The 26632-nt window shown below is 36.9% G+C and overlaps 1 protein-coding gene across 7 annotated transcripts in view; it reads right to left on the bottom strand.

Annotated features, from left to right (window-relative positions):
• FUT8 (fucosyltransferase 8) overlaps positions 1–26632 on the bottom strand; it is a 350097-nt gene that overhangs the window by 110244 nt on the left and 213221 nt on the right. For all 7 annotated transcript variants that reach the window (XM_059059069.2, XM_067028315.1, XM_059059067.2 and 4 more), the window contains 2 exons: positions 5077–5192; positions 4798–4960 (listed from right to left, as the gene is read on the bottom strand). In XM_059059069.2, coding sequence (XP_058915052.1) covers positions 4798–4960; positions 5077–5192 — 279 coding nt within the window. The remainder of the gene's footprint in view (positions 1–4797; positions 4961–5076; positions 5193–26632) is intronic.

Below are 26632 nucleotides of genomic sequence, written 5' to 3' on the forward strand. Positions count from 1 at the left end.
TATATTAGGCTTCTAGGAAATTTATTTAGAAAATAAATAAGAGCTCTGCTCCTAAAATTGACTTAGTTAAAATATACCTTCCATAATAACAGTGCAATAAACCATTCATATTGTTCACACATATAAAAAGAAATCTAATATACACTAATAAACATATATAAAAGGATTCTGATTTATATACTTTAGGTATGGTGTATTACCTTTTGAAGAATTAAGATGAAAGATATGCAATTTTACTTACCACATTAAGCTATAAAGGTCTAAGAGGCAATAAAAGCTGAGTATGAAAGATGTGTAAAAAGTAAGGATACTTTTTTTTTCCTTTTCAATATTAAACTGAAGTCCCAGTTTTGTCAGTAAAGCAAGTAGATAGATTGATTCCAAGAGCTCAGGGTCATCAAAAGAAAATAATATTCCATATTCACTTTACTCTTTCTCCTCTCCTTGCAAGGAGAGTAGCACCATGGAATAAGACATAAGATCTAAACCAGTTCTCTGACTCTAACAACCTTAATAAGTTTATGATGAGGTGAAGTGGGGTTTTTTCCCTCAATTTCAACAAATCTTTAGATGTATTTAAGAAACTACTGAGCAAACAGTCCACAAAATGTAAACAAATGATTAGATGTATTTGGTAAGCAACATTATTTTTTATCATTCACATTCAATTAAAAGAAAGCCCATACTTCATTACTTAGAATCAGAATTACATTCCAAATCAGAAACACTATGATAGTTTTATTTTTAGTGATTCATGTATAACTGAAGTCTCAAGACTACTTTTAGATACAGGAATCACTTAAATCCTCCAAAGCAAATCAAACATGAAGTCAAGGGCACTGAGTACAAAAATCCTTCTATGTCAGGTTTTCTTCCAGTCCCACCATGCTTCCTGTCAGCCCATTTCCTTCCCTATATATCCTTGACTTCTAACAGATACTCTCTGTTTTGCAGAACCCACTGTTAAAATTAACTGGAGCTTCCAGTTTTATTCAGAGGTAAATGACTTTACTCCTATAACTTGCCCTTCATACCTTTTGGGATTCTCAATTACAGGAGAATATTTTTACCTCAATTATTTAATTTTCTTTAGTTGCATAATATTCATAAATCTTTCAATGGAACAGGATTATTTTTATAAGGAGGTACAAAGTAGAGTGTGAAATAATCAAAGAATGTACATACATGCCTCCCCAGCAAATAAAAAAGACATAACTTACTGAACACTAACTAAATAATGAGTGCTTAGTACTGCAGAGTAGAGAAGAAACTGAAGTTAGAGTTCCAGTCCTCAGGAGATTACACTTTGTCAGGGAAAAAAGCCAAATTACTACAAAATAAACAATGATGTCCATTTATGAAAGCTGTCCTCCCAGGAAATTACAAGTCCTCAATTACTTTTGAGTCCCCCATCTCCCTATATTGGATCGGTTACCAAGTCCTGCAGCTTCTATTTTTCACGCATTTATCCCTTTCTATTCCTACTACCAACTACCCAGGTCCAGAAGCTCATTATCACCTACTTGGACTTCTGTAAAATCTTTCTCATTTCCTGACAACAGACTTTCCTTCACATGGCTCTCAGAATGAGCTTTCTAAAATGCACCAGTAAGACTTGTATCCAGAATAAATGAAGAATGCTTATAGCTCAATAAAAAGAAAAAAAATTCCCCAAAATTAAGCATGTGATTTGGAAAAGACACTTTACCAAGGATGTTATATGGATGGCAATTAAGCACATTAAAAGATGCTCGATATCATTAATAAGGAATTGCAAATTAAAACCATTATGATATACCACTACACTCCTGTTAGAATGGTAGCAGGAAAATGTAAAAATTGACACCACCAAGTGCAACAAGGATACAGAGCAACTGGAACTCTTACACACTGCTGATGAGAATACAAAATAATACTACCCTTTGGGATACAGTCTGGCAATATCTTACGAAATTAAACATTCACTCCATACATCAGCAGTCCCCAACCTTTCTGGCACCAGGGACTGGTTTCATGGAAGAAAATTTGTCCACAGACAGGGTGGGGGGGAGGGGAATTCAGGTGGTAATGCGAGCGATGGGAAGACGCAGATGAAGCTTTGCTTGCTCGCTCGCCGCTCACCTCCTGCTGTGCAGCCCAGTTCCTAAGGAACTGCCATACATGACCCATCAAACCCACTCCTATGTATTAATTCAAAAGAAGTGAAAACGTTTCCACAAAAACGTGTATGTTAATGTCTACAGTAGCTTTATATATACATAATCGCCAAAAAATGGAAGACCCAAATGTGCTTCAACTGGTGAATGGATAAACTAACTGTGGTAGGTCCATACGATGGAATATTACTTAGCAATAAAAAGGAATGAACTACCCATACACTAAACAACATGGGTGAATCTAAAATCCATTATACCAAGTAAAAGAAATGACACTCAAAAAACTACACAGTGTGATTGCATTTACATAAAATTCTGGAAAAGGTAAAATTATTGGGGCAGGAGACAGATTGGGTGACTGCAAGGGACTGGTGTGGGGGTGGGGCAGTGCTGACTCTAAAGAGGCAGAAGGAATTTTCTTGGGGTGGTAGCAGTGTTCTGCATCTGGATTGCAGTGGTGGTTATGAAACTATGAGCATTTGTCAAAACTCACAGAACTACAGACTAAAATATATACATTTTACTGTAAATAAATTATGCCACAATAAAGTTGATTTAGAAAGGAAAAAAAGGAGGATCAGTGTTTCTATCAGAACAAAGTTCTAAGATAGAAAGAAACCCCTTCTGAAGAAACAAAACCCATAAGTTACTTCTCTATAACTGATGTCTTTCTAAACCAAAAAATGATGAGTGATTCAAGGGGAAATCTGAACAAGAAAACTGATAGACTCAACCTCTAACTGATTCTTCAGAGAATACAGGCTTTCAGTCCAGAGACAATTTGTACACTATGATTTGGGCAAGTGTAAAAAGAAAATGGGGATTTTTGTGTACTGTAAAAATCATGAGAGACAAACAAAAGTCTGTTTTAATTTTAATTCTTACACTTATCTTGGAAATTACCAGTAAGATGGCATATTCTACATACATACAAATCCTCTCTATTAGTACATTCATTACTTTAAAGGTTATTTCTCTAATGTTTGGTTGTCCTTTGCTCCTTATTTGTATCACTGCATTCTAATCTGGCTGCCTGGAGTTAAATTACTACCCTGCAAAGTTGTATCCCAAGTTCATTATAATTTCTGCTTAAGACAGCAAAAGAAATCGACTTGGATATTTTGGGTACCTTTCATTTTTTGTTTGCAGTGAAATATTATTATTTAACATTTACTAAAAGGTAGTGTTAAGAAACATAATGTACTTAAACTGGAACTCACAGAAAACTTAACATTGATTTACATCAACTTTTCAGGGCCCAACATTTTCATTTGTACATGTTTTCCAATTTCTACAGATAGTCACAAAATATATGCACAAAATAATTTATAAGTAATTATTTTAATTTGGAAGAGAACAAACAATGAAATACTCAAGTAATTAAATCACTCAAACTTTAAAATTAAACATTCTATCAGTAGTCAAGAGCCAAAATTATCCTTTAAATACCATATAGGCTTCCCAACTCAAAGCTTCTTCAGATCTACACTTTCCTATAAAACTTCAATAAGCAAAGCACACAAGCACACAGTTCCAAATAACATAACTTTGGTGCCTAGAATCAGCTTAGGATAGAGAAGCATTAAGGACAGAATTAGTCAGTATTTGGTCTAGTGGTCTAAGTATGGCTTGATTGAAAGCTAAGCTAAAAATTTCACAGGGACTGCCAAATCTGTGGCCTAATAAGTCAATGCCCCTTGAAATTTATGGTATGTTATTGCTGTAGATTCACTAATGCTAAAATGATACAAATAAACTGACAGATTTTATTTGTAATTTCACTTAAAACAGCAGAGCAATTTTCAAAATCACTACAATATTGCTGATGATGTTAATATATATGAATCTGTTGGTTGTGGGTAATTCTTTTCCTTTTCATAGTGGTAGGTTGTGTTAATATAACAAGTTTTCTTCTATTGTTCACTAATGAGACAGTAATTGCCATCAGAATCCTACTGGGAGTACAGACTTGCAAAAATAATAGGCCTAAGGAGAGGTTTTACATATCTATAATGATTCTCAGATACATTTTGTTCTGCATGAACACACCAGCATCAAAATGTGTCCTTTCCTATGGAGGATAAACTCCATATTTTCAGAAATGTGCAAACAAGAGAAACAAATTTAACTAGGCAGATTTCAGGTTCTTCTTTCTAGCAACTAAATGGAAGAGGAATTAACAGCATACTCCTTTTTATCAAAAACTTATTACCCTTTCACTAGAAACCCTAAAAAGTTGCTATTTTAAAGTTTTCAATGCTTCAGTTAGAAACATAACTGGCAGCCTCAGTATAAGTTCCAATGAATGTACTGTAATGTAAAACTGTACACGTCACTTCAAATATTGGGTGTATAATAAGGAAGTTTAAAGAAGATATTTTAATGCATTGTTGGCTGACACCATTATCTTCTGAGTTTATTTAGGGTACAAAGATTTCTAGAAATTCATTTAAAATAATATTTTCTGGTGATGAACTACATTTGGCAATTACTGTCCACTGAGCCCTCAGGTACTCTACTGCTTCTAAACATGGAAGGTATCATTTACCGTTCAGCAGGGAAATTAATTAACAAAAGTTCCCATTTCCCATTCTTAGATAATACTCTTTACTAAACCCCAAATGAAATGTAAATGTAGTACCTTTCATGATGTCCCAAATCTGACAGAAATTCATCTGCATGTCTTTGGAGTTCATTTCCTTCTAAATTCTTTAATTTCTTCAACTCACTTTGTAGAAAAAACCAGAGCTCTTTAGCTCCATTTTCAATCCTCCTCCTTAGGATTTCATGATCCTTCCCCAAACCTGCAGTCAAAGAATAGAGAGCATCAGCATTTCCAACATTTTGATGAAAGGAAATTTTGAATTATTTGTGCTAATGTCAATACATTGAAGAGGAATAACAATGTATCATTACCTACCATTTCTAGTTTGTTTCTTATAATTTTCAATCTGTTCTTTGGCCTTCACAAGCTGCTCTTCTAAAGCACGAACTCTTCCTGAAGCTGGCCCCTGATCAATGGGGCCTTCTGGTATTCTGTAGTTCAAGGAAGAAAATGTAAACATTTAGCTTATAAATTATGCAACAAAATACATGTTTACTTTCCTAAAACATTACTTATTGGTAACTCTAGAAGTCACTGGGCCATATCATATATTAGAAGTACCAAATGAAATTTTCTCTCCAAAGGTATAGAGTAAGATGTAAACACTGGAATGAAACTGAACACACACAAAAAAATCTAGCTCAAAGATGTATGATCTTCTAGGAATTAAGGAACCTTTAGAACTGTCTCCTAAAAACTTTCATCATACAACTTAGAATAACACCATCAGTGGCAAAGCGATCAATTCTTCATTAGTGCTGAGAATAACAAAGCTGAAGGAGAGGGTGACAAAAAGGCTTAAAAGGAGTAAGAAAGCACATAACTGAACCTGTGTCTATGTTCAAATATCAAATGCAAATTATTTCTAAATCAATTATAATATCAGATATAAATCTGTGTTCCAATTCATGAACTCATGACCTTAGATTACCAAGCATGGGTTTTAAAAAGAAGGGAAAGACAAGAACAGAAGATGAAGTATACCAGAAAAAACACCTGAAGATTAATGTTCCGTTTACATCAGGAATGGAAAATATCAGTCAACAATACAAAATATTGGAATATAGCAGAGGAACTCCAGGATCTCTTGCTTATATTATCAACCTGTACAGCTTCTTTCCAAACTGTACTTGTTTCTAACATATTTTGTTTTTATGTGACTTTTGGCAGTATTCTGTACTCCATTATGGCCATAAAAGATATCCACATCCTAATCCTGTAACCTGTAATGCTACCTTAGGTGACAAAAGAATCCTTATATGTGTGATTAAGTTAAGGACCCTGAGATAGGGAGACAGCCCTGGATTACCCAGGTGGGCCATAATTGTAACCACAGGTGTTCTTACAAGAGGGGAGTAGAAGGAAATTTTATTACAAAAGAGGAGAAGGTGATGTGGTTAATTAGTTTTGAAGATGGAGGAAGGGGTCATGAGCAAAAAATGCAAGGAAGGCATCATTAGAAGCTGGAAAAGGCAAAGAAACAGATTCTCCCCTAGAGCTTCTCTAGTGAATGTGGCCCCACTGACACCTTGGTTTTGGCCCAGTGAAACTCATTTCAGACGTCTGCCCTCCCAAACTGTAACAGAATAAATTTCAATTTATTCTGTTTTAAGCCACAGAGTTTATTGTATGTGTTACAGCAGCAATAGGAAACTAATACATATACACATATTTATATACATACATACATATATACTTTTGAAGAAATATTAAGATTAAATAATGGCTGATTTTTCTTCCAAAATCTATTTAAATGAGAAACTGCCTCTAAAAGTACGAAGCACAGTGTCTGTCAATACAGCTTAACAGGACTACTGTATCTGGGGTCAGTCGTTCTACAGATGAGCTGTAATATCAAAATGCCTGGGATATCTATTCTTACCATCACAATCATTTGCAGGAAAAAATTTCTAAATTATACTTGGCAAAACTTAAACTTAGCTATCAACCTGAGGAGAAAACTAATACGAAGAGGGCAGACAGCAGAAGCAAGAAGAACTACAATCCTGCAGACTGTGGAAAGAAAACCACATTCTCAGAAAGATAGACAAAATAAAAAGGCAGATGGATATGTACCCGATGAAGGAACAAGATAAAACCCCAGAAAAACAATTAAATGAAGTGGAGATAGGCAACCTTCCAGAAAAAGAATTAAGAATAGTGATAGGGAAGATGATCCAGGACCTCGGAAAAAGAATGGAGGCAAAGATCGAGAAGATGCAAGAAATGTTTAAAGAAGACCTAGAAGAATTAAAGAACAAACACCTAGAAGAATTAAAGAACCAACAAACAGAGATGAACAATACAATAACTAAAATAAAAAATACACTAGAGGGAATCAATAGCAGAATAACTGAAGCAGAAGAACGGATGAGTGACATGGAAGACAGAATGGTACAATTCACTGCCATGGAACAGAATAAAGAAAAACAAATGAAAAGAAATGCAGACAGCCTAAGAGAGCTCTGGGACAACATTAAACAAACAAACATTCATATTATAGGGGTTGCAAAAGGAGAAGAGAGAGGAAAAGGACCCGAGAAAATATTTGAAGAGATTATAGATGAAAGCTTCCCTAACATGGGAAAGGAAATAGCCACCCAAGTACAGGAAGTGCAGAGAGTCCCAGGCAGGATAAACCCAAGGAAAATCATGCCAAGACACACAGTAATCAAACTGACAAAAATTAAAGACAAAGAAAAATTATTAAAAGCAACAAGGGAAAAATGACAACATAAAAGAGAACTCCCATAATGTTAACAGCTGATTTCTCAGCAAAAACTCTACAAGCCAGAAGGGAGTGGCACAATATATTGAAAGTGATGAAAGGGAAGAACCTACAACCAAGATTAATCTACCCGGCAAGGATCTCATTCAGATTCAATAGAGAAATCAAAAGATTTATACACAAGCAAAAGCTAAGAGAATTCAGCACCACCAAACCAGCTCTGCAGCAAATGCTAAAGGAACTTCTCTAAGTGGGAAACACAAGAGAAGAAAACGACCTACAAAAAGAAATCCAAAACAATTAACAAAATGGTAATAGGAACATATATATCAATAATCACCTTAAATGTAAATGGATTCAATGCTCCAACCAAAAGACACAGGTTTGCTGAATGAATACAAAAACAAGACCCATATATATACTGTCTACAAGAGACCCACTTCAGACCTAGGGACACATACAGACTGAAAGTGAGGGGATGGAAAAAGATATTCCATGCAAATGGAAATGAAAAGAAAGCTAGAGTGGCAATACTCATATCAGATAAAATAGACTTTAAAATAATGAATGTTACAAGAGACAAGGAAAGGTACTACATAATGATCAAGGGATCCATCCAAGAAGAAGATATAACAATTATAAATATATATGCACCCAACATAGGAGCACCTCAATACATAAGGCAAATGCTAACAGCTATAAAAGAGGAAATAGACAGTAACACCGTAATAGTGCGGGACTTTAACACCTCACTTACACCAATGGAAGATCAACCAGACAGAAAATTAATAAGGAAACACAAGCTTTAAATGACACAACAGACCAAATACATTTCATTGATATTTACAGGACATTCTATCCAAAAACAGCAGATTACACTTTCTTCTCAAATGCACATGGAACATTCTTCAGGATAGATCAATCTTGGGTCACAATTCAATTCTTGGTAAAGTTAAGAAAACTGAAATCATATCAAGCATCTTTTCTGACCACAACGCTATGAAATTAAAAATCAATTACAGGGGAAAAATGTAAAAAACACAAACACATGGAGGCTAAAGAATACGTTACTAAATAACCAACAGATCATGGAAGGAATCAAAGAGAAAATCAAAAAAATCTAGAGACAAATGACAACAAAAACACAACAATCCAAAACCTGTGGGATGCAGCAAAAGCAGTTCTAAGAGGGAAGTTTAGAGCAATACAAGCCTACCTCAAGAAACAAGAAAAATCTCTAATAAACAATCTAATCTTACACCTAAAGGAACAAGAGAAAGAAGAACAAACAAAACTTGAAGTTAGTAGAAGGAAAGAAATCATAAAGATCCGAGGAGAAATAAATGAAATATAAATGAAAACAACAGCAAAGATAAATAAAACTAAAAGCTGGTTCTTTAAGAAGATAAACAAAATTGATAAACCATTAGCTAGACTCATCAAGACAAAGAGGGAGAGGACTCAAATCAATAAAATTAGAAAGGAAAATGGAGACGTTACAACAGACACCGCAGAAAAACAAAAGATCATAAGAGACTACTACAAGTTAACTCTATGCCAAAGTCAACCTTGAAAATGGTAGTCGTGAAAATGGAAAACCTTAAGAAATAGACAAATTCTTAGAAAGGTTTAACCTTCCAAAACTGAACCAGGAATAAATAGAAAATATGAACATACCAATCACAAGTAATGAAATTGAAACTGATGAAAAATCTTCCAACAAACAAAAGTCCAGGACCAGATTGCTTCACAGGTGAATACTACCAAACATTTAGAGAAGACCTAACACCCATCCTTCTCAAACTCTTCCAAAATATTGCAGAGGAAGGAACACTCCCAAACTCATTCTACGAGGCCACCATCACTTTTTTGTAGGGATACTACAAAAAAGAAAATTACAGTGTGACCGCCTGGGGGGGTGGGATAGGGAGGGTGGGAGAGAGGGTGATGCAAGAGGGAGGAGATGTGGGAGCATGTGTGTATGTATAACTGATTTAGTTTGTTGTAGAGGGAAAACTAACACACTATTGTAAAACAATTATACTCCAATAAAGATGTTAAAAAAAAAAAAAAAAAAAAAAAGAATATCAAAAAAAAAAAAAAAAAAAAAATTACAGAACAATATCACTGATGAATATAGATGCAAAAATCCTCAACAAAATACTAGCAAACAGAATCCAACAACACATTGAAAGGGTCATAAACCATGATCAAGTGAGATTTATCCCAGGGATGCAAGAATTCCTCAATATACGCAAATCAATCAATGTGATACAACATTTTAACAAATTGAAGAATGAAAACAATATGCTTGTCTCAATAAATGCAGAAAAAGCTTCTGATAAAATTCCCCACACATTTATGATAAGAACCCTCCAGAAAGTGGGCACAGAGGGAACCTACCTCAACATCATAAAGGCCATATACGACAAACCCACAGCAAACACTATTCTCAATGGTGAAAAACTGAAAGCATTTCCTCTAAGATCAAGAACAAGACAAGAGGGCTTCCCTGGTGGCGCAGTGGTTGAGAGTCCACCTGCCGATGCAGGGGATATGGGTTCGTGTCCCGGTCCGGGAAGATCCCACATGCCATGGAGCGGCTAGGCCGGTGAGCCATGGCCACTGAGCCTGTGCGTCTGGAGCCTGTGCTCCGCAATGGGCGAGGCCACAACAGTGAGAGGCCCATGTACTGCAAAAAAAAAAAAAAAAAAAAGAACAAGATGAGGATGTCCACTCTCACCACTATTATTCAACATAGTTTTGGAAGTCCTAGCCACAGCAGTCAGAGAAGAAAAAGAAATAAATGGAATACAAATTGGAAAAGACGTAAAACTGTCACTGTTTGCAGATGACATGATGCTTATACATAGGTAATCCTAAATATGCCACCAGAAAACTACTAGAGCTCATCAATGAATTGGTAAAGTTACAGGATGCAAAATTAATGCATAGAAATCACTTTCATTCCTATACACTAAGAACAAAAGATCAGAAAGAGAAATTAAGGAAACAATTCCATTCACCACTGCAACAAAAAGAATAAAATACCTAGGAGTAAACCTACTTAAGGAGGTAAAAGACCTGTACTCAGAAAACTATAAGACACTGATGAAAGAAATCAAAGATGACACAAACAGATGGAGAGATATACCATATTCTTGGATTGGAAGAATCAATATTGTGAAAATGACTATACTATCCAAAGCAATCTACAGATTCAATACCATCCCTATCAAATTACCAATGGCATTTTTTACAGAACTAGAACAAAAAAAAAATCTCAATATTTGTATGGAGACACAAAAGACCCTCAATAGCCAAAGCAAACTTGACGGAAAAAAACGGAGTTGCAGGGCTTCCCTGGTGGTGCAGTGGTTAGAGTCCGCCTGCTGATGCAGGGGACACAGGTTCGTGCCCCGGTCTGGGAAGATCCCACATGCCATGGAGTGGCTAGGCCCGTGAGCCGTGGCCGCTGAGCCTGCACGCCCAGAGCCTGTGCTCCGCAATGGGAGAGGCCACAACAGTGAGAGGCCCACATACCGCAAAACAAAGCAAAACAAAACAGCTGGAGGAATCAGACTCCCTGACTTCAGACTATCCTACAAAGCCACAGTAATCAAGATAATATGGTACTGGCACAAAGACAGAAATATAGATCAATGGAACAGGATAGAAAGCCCAGAGATAAACCCATGCACCTATGGTCAACTAATCTATGACAAAGGAGGCAAGGATATACAATGGAGAAAAGACAGTCTCTTCAGTAAGTGGTGCTGGGAAAACTGGACAGCTACCTGTAAAAGAATGAAATTAGAACACTCCCTAACAGCATACACAAAATAAACTCAAAATGGATTAAAGACATAAATGTAAGACCCGACACTATAAAACTCTTAGAGCAAAACAGAGGAAGAACACTCTTTGACATAAATCACAGCAAGATCTTTTTTGACCCACCTCCTAGAATAATAAAATAAAAACAAAAATAAACAAATGGGACCTAATGAAACTTAAAAGCTTTTGCACAGCAAAGGAAACTATAAACAAGACAAAAAGACAACCCTCAGAATGGGAGATAATATATGGAAATAAATCAACGGACAAAGGATTAATCTCCAAAATATACAAGCAGCTCATGCAGCTCAATATCAAAAAAGAAACAACCCAATCAAAAAATGGGCAGGAGACCTAAATAGATATTTCTTCAAGGAAGACACACAGATAGCCAAGAGGCACATGAAAAGCTGCTCAACATCACCAATTATTAGAGAAATGCGAATCAAAACTACAATGGGGTTTCACCTCACACTGGTTAGAATGAGTATCATCAGAAAATCTACAGACAACAAATGCTGGAGCAGGTTGGAGAAGAGGGAACCTTCCTGCACTGTTCATTGGCATGTAAGTTGATACAGCCACTATGGAGAACAGTTATGGACGTTCTGCAAAAAACTAAAAATAGAATTAGCATATGACCCAGCAGTCCCACTACTGGGCATATACCCAGAGAAAACCATAAATTCAAAAAGACACATGCACCCCAATGTTCAGTGCAGCACTATGTACAATAGCCAGGTTATGGAAGCAACCTAAATGCCCATTGACAGACGAGTGGATAAAGAAGATGTGGTACATACATACAATGGAATATTACTCAGCTATAAAAAGGAACGAAATTCGGTTATTTGTAGAGATATGGATGGACCTCGAGACTGTCATACAGAGTAAGTCAGAAAGAGAAAAACAAATACCATATATTAATGCATATATGTGGAATCTAGAGAAATGGTACAGGTGAACCAGTTTGCAAGGCAGAAATAGAGACACAGATGTAGAGAACAAACATATGGACCCCAAGGGGGTGAAGTGGGGGTGGGGGTGGGGGGATGTGGTAGTGGTGGTGGTGGAATGAACTGGGAGATTGGGATTGGCATATATACACTAATATGTATAAAATAGATGACTAATAAGAACCTGCTGTATAAGAAAATAAAACTAAATTTAAAAAAAGACATGAAATTTTTAATACCTTTTCTAGCATTTTTATATAACAGATGAAACCAAATTAACTGTTAATTACTTTACCACTTCAGAATGCATGTTTAGTAAAGAAGCTCCTGTTACAGTTATATCAGAGTAAATAAGGTATTCTATAATTTCACATGAACTTGTATGCCCTAACACTAAACGGAATTAGGAAAGATAGCCATCCTCTAAGCATGAGTTTTCCAGGCTACAGAATTTGAATTTAAAAAGCCTTCATTTGTATACAAGCAACAGAATAATGATAGAATGAAGAGAGTTGTTAGGTGTACAATTACCCAATTTATGAGCACAAATATGTATACATTCATAAATGATACATTTCCTGGTATATAGTTTTTAGAACTTGGCTCTTACTTTCTGAATTAGATGGCTGGGTTTTAGGAAATAATTTCAAACAAAATAAAAGTACCACCCCTTGTGATTTATTCAATATTTTAGCAGCAATATACCATAGGATAAGCATTTCCTTTTCCGGAATATACTTTGGTGATACAAAATTTCAGACAATAGAAAGATATGTCTAGGTCCTCCTTTTTATCTCATTTCTTCATACGTTGATGGAATAACGTTAGGGGAAAACAGGCATGAAGAAATAGTATAAGGTCTTTTCGGCAGAGTTCCATTAAGTACTAATGCCAATCTAATTCTAATAAAATAGAAATGAATTAGTGATTTCTAATAATTCATTAGATTATTAGTGATGCAATAATCTAATCCAACTGTGGATAAGCTATAGGTAAAGAAAAGTAATAGAGAAGTCAATGTAAAAAATGTACAGAATAAGGGCTATTGGAAAGGACTATTCTTTCCAAACCCCATAAAGAAAAAAGTCAACCTGCAAGAACAGTCTCTTTATCTGAATATTTAGGTAATTGAATGTTTTATTATATTCACTGTGCAAAAAGATATACAGAATGTCTTCTGGCCAAGATGAAATAACAGAGATCAGATTTACAATTAAGCCTGAAACAACTGAAAACCCAGATAAAGCATAAGAAACAACGGTTTAATAAAACTGGAACCAGGAGAAAGATGGATGGCAAAATATGTGGTTCCCGAGTTCAGTTCCCCTCAGGGAAAGGGAAACTAGCAACTATCCATAGACAAGATAGCTTTCTGAAGATCCCAGAACAAAGGGGTGAGTCTGAAGCATCCCTTTCAACCACAAAATCTGAGAAAAACAGCATGAGAAGGGTAAGAGGAGTGTTTTCACTTTGACCACAGTCCCCCCACCAAGGTCAGTTCAGTGCTGCATTGAGGGGATCCCCTGGGCCTAAAGTTTCTCTGGTGGGAAAAGGGGAGTGCAAGAGGACATGAAGCTTCCCCAGCATTCCAGATACTTCCTGGGAGTGATACCGAGCAGGGTCCTGTAGAGCTACTGGACACAAAGCTTTTCTGTGCCCCCCATTTCTTTGATGACAATCAATAGCCTTCATCAGCCTCCATGACATTCCTTGAGTTCCAACAGGCAGATTCAGGCAGTTGTTAACTAGGTTCACGCAGTTGTTAACTAAGGATGGGAGGGGATACAAGACCAGGGAGAAACAAACAGTCAAGAGAAACAACAGTGCAACCTTGGGGGCAAGGTCCTGGTTCCCTATCAAGGGATACACAAAACAATGTCTTTGAGCTGTTTTGCAGATACTGAAACCCCCTCCAGGTGGGAGAAGTTAAGATTAACAATGGTATGTTGTCCACAAGCATGCAGACCCTAGACCAGCTGGAACCTGAAGGTTGATGATGCTGACTCCTACTCACCTCACCACCAACCCATCAGAAGAATGTCCACGTGCTGATCATGCGCTCTTTAAACCATTACTATATAACTTCTCAGTATCCTCTTCAAGTTGGGCCACATAGTTTTTCAAAGCAGGAACCTGCTGTGTCCCTCTATGCCTGGCAAAGTAATAAAGCTATCCTTTTCTACTTCACCCAAAACTCTGTCTCCGAGATTTGATTTGGCACTGGTGTACAGAGAAGCTGAGCTTTCGGCAACAGGAGGCCCACTTAAGCACTGCCTCACAGGAATTATCACGGCAATCAGTTAGAGAAGGGGAAAGGGGCTCACAGCAATGAGTGTGCAAATCCTGGCAGACTGCATTACTGCTAGTGGTCAGGCCTGAGCAGATATCCCATCCAGCGACTCTGACCATTTGCAGAGCTGAGCCTGTGACCCCAGCTGGTCAGGGAATCTGGTTGGCATTTCTGCCTTTTTGGGTCCCCAACCAGAGTGCTATCTTGATGGAGGACCAAATTCTAGTGCTCTCCCTATACAGGGAAGCAAGTCAGCAGCCCCATCCAACTGCTGGGCATAGCCTCCAACCCCACTTGAGCAGGAAGCCTGGCCTGAGATGCTAGGCAGTCACCCAGCACATCCTACAGCCCACCCAAGCAAGGAAGCAAGTCACTGGCCACACCCAACTCCTGAGCATAGCCTCCAACCCCATCCAACAGTGAAGACTGGCCAAAGATGCCAGGCAGTTGCGGGTAGCCATGCAGTACATCCTATGGCCTTCTTAGGAGGAAAGCAAGTCGGTAGCCCCACCCAACTGTCAAGCCTAGCCTACAGCCAACCTTACCAGGAAGTCTGGCCAGGGATTTGAGGCAGACACAGAGCCCATTCTACAGGCTTGCTCAAACAGGGAGCTGAACCAGAAGCATACTGTTGAACATAGTCTCCAGCCTCACCAGGTTGCTCAGCCAGAGACCTTGGTCAGCTCTAGAGTCCATTCTACAAGCCTGTTCAGGCAGAGAGCCAAGCCAGCAACCTTGCAAAACTGCAGAGCATGACCACTGTTTCTGTCTGACTGAGGAAGCCCAAACAGTGACCCTCAGCAGCTTTGAAGCCTGGCCTCTGGTACTGACTAGTGGAGCCCAGCTTACAGTGCTGTACAGCAGCACAGCATAGCCTACAGCCCACCCAGTTGCTAAGCATAGCCTGCAGACTCACCCAGGTTGAATGCCCCGCCAGCCACCTCACCTAATCACAAAGCACAGCCTGTGGCTCCACCCAACCAGTGAGACCAGAAACCATGGAGCATAGCCTCTAGCCCCACCTAACAGTGAGATATAGCTGGCAGCACTACCTGGCCAAGAAGCCCAGCAAGAGACTTTGTCAAACAGTGGAGCACAGCCAGTTGCCTTCTCAATTGCAAAACCCAGCCTGCAGGCCCACCCAATTTTGGAGCAGAGCCTGTGGTCCCAATCTGATCAAGGAGTATGGCCTGAGTTCCCATCTGATCACAAAGTCCTGTGTATGGCTTTAACTGAATGTAGAGTCCAGCCAATGGCACCATCAAACCAGGGGGGCACAGCTTGAGGCTCCACCCAACCATGGATGAATGTGGAGCCCAGCGTGTGGCCCTGCTCATTCCCAGAATGCAACCAGCAGCACTCCCTGAACACCAGGCCAGAGAACATGGCCTGAAACCCTGCCTGAGCAGGTAACTGCAGAGCCCAGCAAATAGCCTGGCCTGAACACAGATCCCAGCCAGCAGTTCTGTTTGAATGTGAAGCCCAGCCATGAGGCCTACCCAAATTCAGAAAAATGACAGCTCTCTGGCTCCCCAACCTCAGAGCACGTGCAGTAGCCCCATCCAACTAGAGACCCTGAGAGTAAGCATGGCTTGTCCAAGGCTGCTACCAGCTGCCCATCCAGAATCCCAAGCTGAGCTGACTGGTAAAGGTATTTCCCTGCTTAAGAAAATCTGTAAAGGCTGTAAAAGAGATCTCTTTCTCAAAGGAGCAGATATCCACACAAGGAAAGAAAAATCATGAGGAATCAGGTAAACATAACACGATCAAAGGTAACTAATAAAGCTAAAATAACTATACCTAAGGCAATGGAGATCTATCAACTGTTTAACGAAGAATTTAGAATGGCCCTCTTAAAGAAATTCAGAGAACTATGAGAAAACATAGATACACAGCTAATAAAAATTAGGAAAACAATGCATGTAACAAAATTGTAAATTCAACAAACAAACAGAAACCATAACAAAACAGAAACAGAAACAACAGGAATCCTAGACCTGAAAAATACAATGACTAAAGAATTCAACAAAAAGCTTCAATATCAGATCTGACCAAGGAGAAGAAAGAATTAGTGAACCTGAATACAGCTCATTTGAAATTATTCAGTCAGAGGAGCAGAAAGAAGAAGAGTGAAGAAAGACTAAGGAAATTTATGAAATTCCACAAGCAAAACAATCTATGATTACTGGAGTCCTAGAAGGAAAAGAAAAGGAGAAAGGGGCAGAAGGCTTATTTTAAAAATAATTCCCAACTCTGGTGAGTGATTTGAACATCTAGATTCATGAAGCTTGTAAGTCCCCAAGTAGAAAATCTGATGGAGTTTTAAAAGCCTGCAGAATACAAAATCAACATATAAAATTCAATGTATTTCTAAATTCTAGGAAAAAAACAATGGGAAATTGACATGTCAAAACACATTATTACTTAACCATAGCATAAGAACCATGAAAAAATTAAATATGACTCAGTAAAAGAGGTATAAAACCTACAAACTGAAAATTATAAAGTTTGTTTAGAAATTGACAGGCCAATTCAAAAATTCATATGGAAATGCAAACACCTAAAGCAGTCAAAACAAATCTGAAAAAGACTAAGAAAACTGAAAGACTAACATCATCTGATATTAAGACCTACAGTAAAGTTACAATAATCAAGATGATGAGCTACTGTGATGAGCTACTGGCATAAAGATAAACAAAGAGATCAATAAAACAAAATAGAGTCCAGGAATAGGACCATACATATATGTAAAACTGATTTTTACAAAGTCACAAAGGTAATTCAGTGGAGAAAGGATAGCTTTTACAACAATAAAACTTCTGGAAGAAAACAAGAAATATACATTTATGATCATCAGTTAGGCAAAGTTTTCTTACATATGACACCAAAAACATGATCCATAAAAGAAAAAATTGATAAATTAGACTTCACTGAAATTGAAAGCCCTTTATTTAGAAAGACACTCTTAAGACAATGGAAAGACATGACACAGACTAGAAGAAAATATTTGCAAATCCTATATCTATTAAAGGATTTGTGTCTAAACTGTATAAAGGATCCAATCATCAGAACACAACCCAAGCAAAACAAAAACAAAAATGGACAAAGAGATTTGAATAGATACTCTGCATACAAAAAAAGTTAGAATAGCAAATAAGCACATTAAAAGATGTTAAACATCATTAGTCATCAGGGAAATGGAAGAAAAGTATACTGTGTGGCTGGCCTGGTTCATTGCTTATATTTAATGTCATGGAATATGAAACAGGGTTTCTTGTAGATAATCCTCATTCCCTATTAAAAATGCCTACATGTTCACGTTTTCTGACATGATGTACATTTTAAAAATTATCAAATTCTCCTGAATAAGACATTTGAAGAAAATCTCCATTCAGATATGAAGTTGCCCTTCTAATACACAAACATAAGCCTCACTCTTCAGGGAATTCAGGAGATCTGTCCAAAAATATGAAAACCAGTAAATTCCTGCTTTGCAGTCAGAATATGAAAAAACAGTGAATTTGTAGCCTAAGTGTAGTGATTATACAGCTCTCTCAGAGAAATTAAACTTTTGTCATCAGAAATATATTTAATAATTCATTTAAAACAGGTTGCCTTTCTTAAATATCAATACTTTCAATGATTTTGCCATGAATGTTGGAACAGTAAAGATATTAATTTAAGAAAAAGAACCTAGGCACAAATAAACAATATTAGGAATCAAAAGAGAATCATAAGCACAGGTAAAGAATTTTAAAACTCATCACAAAATATTATGAATATTTTCAGGCACTTAATTTTAAAATATGGAAAAAATAAATAACTTCCAGCGGCAACTGAATTACCAAAATAGATTCAAGAAGAAACAGAAATTGAATCAGTAATCAAAAACCTATTTAATTAAAAAAACCTCTAGGAACAGGCGTTTTTATACATGGGTTTCACAAATGCTCATAAGACGGCTATCTAAATTTTTTCCTAGGGAATATAAAGAGATGAAGTTCCAAAATTCCATTCCTGAAATTAGTATAATATTGATAGAAAAATAGTGTAAAGGTCAAGAAAAGGAAAATTAAAGGCCAATTCAATTAAAAACTTATTTTTAAAATCCTAAGTGACATATTAATAAAGATAGCAATGTTTTAAAAAATACATCATGACTAGACTTTATCCCAAGAATACCTAGTTGATAAGGAATATATAGCGAAAAATCCCTAGTAAAAATCACATTCCATAGATCAAATAATTAGAAGTATTTCTTTTAAAGTTAAGAAAAGCAGAAGAAATGTCTGCCATCACTGCTCTGTTCACCACTGTGCTGGAAGTCTTAGCCAAGGCAGTAAGAGAAAGTAAGACTTACAAACAAAGGAAAGGAAGAAACAACTGTTGTTATTCACAGATGATATGGTCTTTAGTGTAGAAAATCCAATATAATCCACAAACTAATTGCATTAAGAGGTCAGGGAAATTTCTAGATACAGTATTAAGATATAAAAATTAGTTTAACGTTCCTAAACAACAAGAACCACAAATTACAAAATGTATCTTTTTAAAAAATCATATTTAAAATAGCAATAACAAAATGATAAAGTACTAAGGAATAAATCTAAACAAATAACAAGATTTGTATGAGAAAAATCATACTAAGCATTCCACAAATTGACTGGATGTAATTCTAACAAAAATTACAAAAGGATTTTTTAATTGAATGACAAGGTGATCCTAAGATTCAAATGAAAGAGCAAAATCCTCAAATAGACTAGAAAATTTGCAAGATAATAAACAGGAGGGAGGATTTGCCCAGCCAGATAACTAAGCATAACATTAGTGTGGTACTGCCATAAGTTCAGAAAAATTAATGGAACCAAAGAATAAAGCACCCAGAAACAGATCCCAAAATATATGATGGAGGTATCATTCTAAATTATTAGGGAAAGATAAAGGTAGTCAATAAGTGCTTGCTTAGACAGCTGGCTTCCTACTTGGCAAATGTGAAAATTAAATAATCAGACAATCAAAAATTTTAAATTTTAGAAGAAATTTCATATTCTTCATGACCTTGGAAAAGAGGTGAATTTCTTAAACAAGATTTTAAAAGCCCAAACTATAAAAAGAGAGATTGATAAATCTAACTGCCTTAAATAGGAACAGGAATTTGTATGCAATAAAGTTTATAGGCAACTCACCAATGGAGAGAGGATAATGGAAAGTATCTAAATTATTACCTAGATTATATAAATAACTCCTTCAAATCTATAAGAAAAAGACAATCTAATAGAAAAATGTACAAAATACATGAACTAGCAATTCACAGATGAGAACTTTAATGATTAATAATCCTGAGAAGTGATCAACTTTAAAATTTTAGTTGCGGGCTTCCCTGGTGGCGCAGTGGTTGAGAGTCTGCCTGCCGATGCAGGGGACACGGGTTCACGCCCTGGTCCGGGAAGATCCCACATGCCACGGAGCGGCTAGACCATGAGCCATGGCCGCTGAGCCTGCATGTCGGGAGCCTGTGCTCTGCAACGGGAGAGGCCACAACAGTGAGAGGCCCGCATACAGCAAAAAAAAAAAAAAAAAAAAAAATTTAGTTGCCAGTATATTCAAATTAAAACAGAGATAGATACCATTTCTTACCTATTAGAATGATACTAATTAAAAGTAAGACATAGGGGACTTCCCTGGTGGTCCAGTGTTAAAGAATCCGCCTTCCAATGCACGGGACATGGGTTCAATCCCTGTTCGGGAAACTAAGATCTCACATGCTGTGGGGCAACTAAGTCCGCATGCCACAACTACTGAGCTCATGCGCCTCAATGAGAGAGCCCGCGTGCCGCAAACTACAGAGCCCACGCACCCTGGAGCCCGTGCGCCACAACTAGAGAGAGAAAAAAACCCACACGCCACAACTAGTGAGAAGTCTGGGCCACAATGAAGAGCCCACGCCCCAACAAAAAGATCCCACACGCCTCAACAAAGATCCCGCATTCCGCAACTAAGACCTGACGCAGCCAAAAATAAAAATTAAAAAATAAATAGATAAATAAATAAAATAAACAAATATATAAAAAAAAAGACACTGAATGTTAGTGAAGATATAGAGAAATTGGAACTCTCATATGCTATATTAGTTTGCTAGGGTTGCCATAACAAAATACCATAAGCCGGTAGCTTAAACAAAATAAAATTATATTTCCATAGTTATGAAGCTAAAAATTCAAACTCAAGGTGTTGACAGGTCTGGTTTATTCTGAGGCCCCTCTCGTTGCTTGCAGATGGCCAACAGGCAAATGAAAAGATACTCATCACAACTAATTATTAGAGAAGTGCAAATCAAAACTACAATGAGGTATCACCTCACACAGGTCAGAATGGCCATCATCAAAAAGTCTACAAATAATAAATGCTGGAGGGTGTGGAGAAAAGGGAACCTTCTTGCACTGTCGGTGGGAATGTAAATTGATACAGCCACTATGGAGAATAGCATGGAGGTTCCTTAAAAAACTAAAAATAGAATTACCATATAACCCAGCAATCCCACTACTAGGCATATACCCAGAGAAAACCATAATTCAAAAAGACACATGCACCCCAATGTCCACTGCAGCACTATTTACAATCGCCAGGTCACGGAAGCAACCTAAATGTCCATTGACAGATGAATGGACAAAGAAGATGTGGTACATATATACAAAGGAATATTACTCACTCATAAAAAAGAATGAAATAATGCCATTTGCAGCAACATGGATGGACCTAGAGATTCATATTAAGTGAACTAAGTCAGACAGACAAAGACAAATATATGATATCTCGTATACATGGAATCTAAAAGCATTATATAAATGAACTTATTTACGAAACAGAAATAGACTCACAGACATAGAAAACAGTCTTATGGCTCCCAAAGGGAAGGTGTGGGGGAGGGGGAGGGGGAGATAAATTGAGAGTTTGGGATTAACATATACACACTACTATATATAAAATAGATAAACAACAAGGACCTACTGTATAGCACAAGGAACTATATTCAATATCTTGTAACATAATGGAAAAGAATCTGAAAAAGAATATATATATGTAAATATATGTGTGTGTGTATATATATATACACACATATATAAAACTGAATCTCTTTGCTGTATACTTGAAACTAACACAAATTTTTAAATAAACTATACTAAATTATATACATAATTAAATTTTTTAAAAAATAAAGAATATTGTTATAAAAATATCAAGTGAAATATCTTTTATTTAGAAGAGATTAATCAACATAGCTGTTCATCATCTACCTAAACTTTTAGTCATTACTATAGAGGACTAGAACAGCTAAGATCATTTCACCCAATAAAAACAATTTTTTTAAAAAGCAGGGCTTCCCTGGTGGCGCAGTGGTTGAGAGTCCGCCTGCCGATGCAGGAGACACGGGTTCGTGCCCTGGTCCGGGAGGATCCCACATGCCGCGGAGCAACTAAGCCCGTGAGCCATGGCCGCTGGGCCTGCACGTCCGGAGCCTGTGCTCCGCAACGGGAGAGGCCACAACAGTGAGAGGCCCGCGTACCACAAAAAAAATAAATAAATAAAAAGCAATCTATAAAGAGACTGTATTGGCATCCTGCCAATAAACTACTAGGACTACCATAAATTTGGACCATTTATAAATATGAACTAAACTGGCTGAAAATTGGCATTACACTCAGTAACTCAGAGATGTTCATTTTTTATTTGTTTTTTTTTTTCAGTTTGAATTTTAAGTGGCCACTCATGGAACTAAAATATTCCCAGCAAAAGCACAAAAAGTAATTACATTTATTCAAATGTCAAGCTTTGCCAAGAGCTTTGTCAAATTAGACAGATGGAAGAGACCTATCAAGAGAAAATATCATTTTATGCAAATGAACTGCTTCTTGTGGTTATACTTATTCATTTTAGCTAGTGTGTAAAAATTCGAAATGGAACCCAAGAAGGAATAGAAGGGTCAAGCAACAACATCAGTTTTAACAGAATAATCACATGGGAAAATCCGTATTGAAATTCAGCTCTAAGGTACTGTGATATCAACACAAAATAGGTCTCAGGCTCAATTCTCCAAGGAAACCTGTGACCATGTTTATTTTGATAAGTGAAATAGAAAGTGTAAACCAGACCATTCTTTCATCATCCAGCAGCCAAAAACAGAACAGTCTAGAGTGACAGTTGTCCTTGCTCACATCAAATGTGACAACAGCACCCCTGTTAATGTAACTACTTATTTATTTGCTTATTCAGTGTACTGCTGAACTTTCTTTAAATTTTATTTACTTAGAGTTTCACTGAAAACATAATACATGAATAGAGGTTTTTTTGTTTTTTTTTTTATACAGAGGTTCTTGTTTTTTTGTTTTAATTTTTTATTATTTATTTATTTATTGTGGCTGTGCTGAGTCTTCGCTGTGGCATGTGGGCTTTTGTTGCAGTGCGTGTGCTCTTCATTGTGGCATGCGGGCTCAGTAGTTGTGGCATGTAGGCTCAGTAGTTGTGGCACATGGGCTCAGTAGTTGTGGTATATGGGATCTTAGTTCCCCAACCAGGTATCAAACCCAGGCCCCCTGCACTGGGAGCATGGAATCGTAACTGCTGGACCACCAGGGAAGTCCCTAGAGGTTTGTTTCTTTCTTAAGGTACAACATTGTATACAATGAACAAGTCCAGTCCTCATGGACCCTCAATAGAGGCAAACACTGTTGACAGTGTCTTATGCACTTTTCTAGAAATGTAATATATATACCTATTTATTAATAGCTACAAAATATTCACTTCATGGAGACATCATAATCTATTTAACCCTTGCCCTACTGATGGTGATTTAGGTTGTTTTTATAACCACTTATTTGATTCAAGTGCTTGTCTCTCCTCTCTGCTATGTTAAATCTGTGAGGGCACTGTTCTATATCTAGCACCTAAACACATTCTCTGACACACAGTAGTTGCTTCATAAACACTTTTGAATAAATGAACTAACAAACAAATCACTGGCTACCAGAGCCAAGGGGAAAAACAAGAGCGAAGTGGTAAAGGCAAGGAAAAGAAACAAAGCTCTTGTCAAGTAGTCAGCTAAAGATCAGAGAGAAATGAAAAATAAAGCATTCGTAAAACTGAAATACGAGTAAATGGAAAATTCAATTACTTTGTCAAAAATCTAATTGACACACTTTTTTTTAAACGCATGCTTTGCATTAAGAAATGAATACCATTAAAGGAAGAAAATGCCCAAGATACAGGTTGTAGCAGGAAATTTAAGCATATTATTCTAGGTTTTCTGGGTTGAAATATTATCAAGCTATTCTACTTTTAACACTTACTGGGTTTTGGGGAAATTTCTACATTTCAACAACATTTCTCAGTAGTAAGAGCTAATTTTCTTCATATTCTCAAAAGGGCAAGAGTCTGGTGAGAATATCTTCTGGGCATTGGATTTACAGCAGATTACTGAATTTTTGTCAGAGCTTATGTACCAAGTAGACCCCTTAAAATAAACTATTATTGCGGGGCTTCCTGGTGGCCCAGCGGTTGGGAGTCGGCCTTGCAGTGTGGGGGATGCGGGTTTGATCCCTGGTCGGGGAACTAAGATCCCACATGCCACAGGGCAGCTGGGCCCACACGCTGCAACTGCTGAGCCCTCACACCTCAACTAGAGAGCCCGCCTGCCACAGACTACAGAGCCCATGCGCTCTGGAGCCCTTGTGCCACAATGAAGAGCCTGCCTGTTGCAACTAAGACCCGATGCAGCAAAAAACCCCACAAAAAACAGACAAACAAACAAACAAACAACTATTATTGGAAAGCTCTTCTTACAAATTAAGAAAGCAGTGAATGACTTTATTAATAAATGGAAAGACCTGGATGGTCTGCCAGTTCACACTACTGCAAATCTTTTGATTTGCAAGGTTCAAAGGATAAAATGATAACACTGCAACTACTAGTTCAAAACGTGAAGCAAAACTCTTACAACAAAACCTTACAAAGCACAGAGTATCTCTGGATGTCTGGCCCAGGAACGTAGCCTTAAATTCTTCTAAGCAGATGCTTCCTGTAACACAGTGGTAAGGCCTTTATATGACACAGGCCCAAACTTGAATAGCTTGCTTAAAACCCTATACCAGCCATTTCCTAGCATGAGTAAAAATTTAGAACATCTCAGAAAATACTCATATCAAACTAATAATATATTAAAATAAATAAAATTAATTTTTTGAAAATACATTTCCCAAAGAGTACTTTTGTCTCCTTTCAAACATAACTTCAATTTTTAAGAAATGCTTCAAGATAAGACAGAGTTGAACCACTTGAAAGTATGTGTGGAAAGGAGGAGAAAAACACAAGTAATTCTCAATGAGTTTAGGTTGTTCTCTTTTCTCCTCTCCTCCTCCAACTTCTTTTCAGAAAAATGATTATCTTATTTACATTCCTGATATAGAGTTGATACCATATTCTGAAAACTTTTTTTTTTCTATTTTTGCTGATGACTGGTTCTGTCTTTGCTTATTTCACATTTATAAGGTGGGAAACTGGGCTCAGGCAAAAATTAAGTTATGTTCAAAGGCTTGTTTAAAAAACATTTTAAAAATTATTAAAATATCTGTAAATTTTTACTAAAATTCTGAATAAACGATGTCTTCAAACGATATTTCAGTCTTTGGAATAGATAAGTGTACTATTATGGAAACATAACATTATTTTCCTCCACAATTCAATGATGAAAATAAACTAAGTTGAACTAGAGAAATAAGCATAAGACCCCTAAGCAAACCCTCAATGCTAAATTACTCTAGATTTAAATAGATGCATACATATACTCTTTTCTCCAAAAAACTATATATATATATATATATATATATATTTATATATATACATATATATACATACACACATATATATAGACACATCTAAAAGTAGAAACATGTATACTTATACTCATAATAGAACTCCTTCTATTTTATTTTTAAAAAATATTTATTTAGGCTGTGCCGGGTCTTAGTTGTGGCATGCAGACTCTTAGTTGCAGCATTGTGGACTCTTAGTTGTGGCAATGCGGACTTCTTAGTTGCAGCATGTGAAATCTTAAGTTGCATGCATGTGGGATCTAGTTCCCCGACCAGGGATTGAACCCAGGCCTCTGGCACTGGGAGCATGGAGTCTTACCCACTGGGCCACCAGGGAAGTTCCTAGAACTCTTTTAAATTAAATAAATTGACAGATTGCTAGGACTATAACATTTTGGGGTTTTTTTTTTTGTTTGACCAGAGAAAGGCTTATTGCAAGTACCAAGCAAGAAGAACGAGTGGCTTGTACTCAAAAACCCTGAACTCTAGGATTATGTTTTTAAAGTAAGGGTAGTTCTCATTAGTCCATCTGAATGCTTATCATCAAACTGTTGGTTTCCAAAGGGCTCAATTTTGCAAAGCAAGTTTTGTTGTTGCTGTTTTTTAAATTTATTCCCTACTCTTGTTGTTCTACTTCAATAATGAAAATGATAATAGTACAGTAATAATAGATATTATCATATATGGTGCTCTCATTATCTTCAAGGTACTATGTTTATCATTTAAGATAACTATTTCATTTACAGCAACTCAGAACAATCATGAAAAAAGAGGTATCCTTATAGATATGGAAATGGAGGTCCAGAGAGGTTAAGCACCTTTGTTCAAGGTTCCAAAGCTAGTAAGTGGTGTAACCAGAACTGGAATCCAGGCTTTTTACTTTTCTTCCCTCCTGTTAGTTAACAGAATAAATTAAAATACATTAAGAACAAATTCACTGCGAGATGGCATAAGCTGTAAATACCCACCTCAATGTTACCAGGATTTATTTGTCCATATTGGGCAGTGATGCTAGAGCGAATTATCCTCAGCTATTTTAAGACATGTGTAAAAAGTTTCCAGGCCTCCAAAGAAAACTTTTGCCCTTTACTCCAAGCCAAGCCACTCTGGGATATATAACATTCTAGTAAGTGTGAATAAATCAGATTAATTCACCACCATCACTGTAACTGCTGGTTATGGCAGCAGTATAGAG

Source organism: Kogia breviceps, chromosome 3 (genome assembly GCF_026419965.1).
Source record: "Kogia breviceps isolate mKogBre1 chromosome 3, mKogBre1 haplotype 1, whole genome shotgun sequence".
Classification (NCBI taxonomy): domain Eukaryota; kingdom Metazoa; phylum Chordata; class Mammalia; order Artiodactyla; family Physeteridae; genus Kogia; species Kogia breviceps.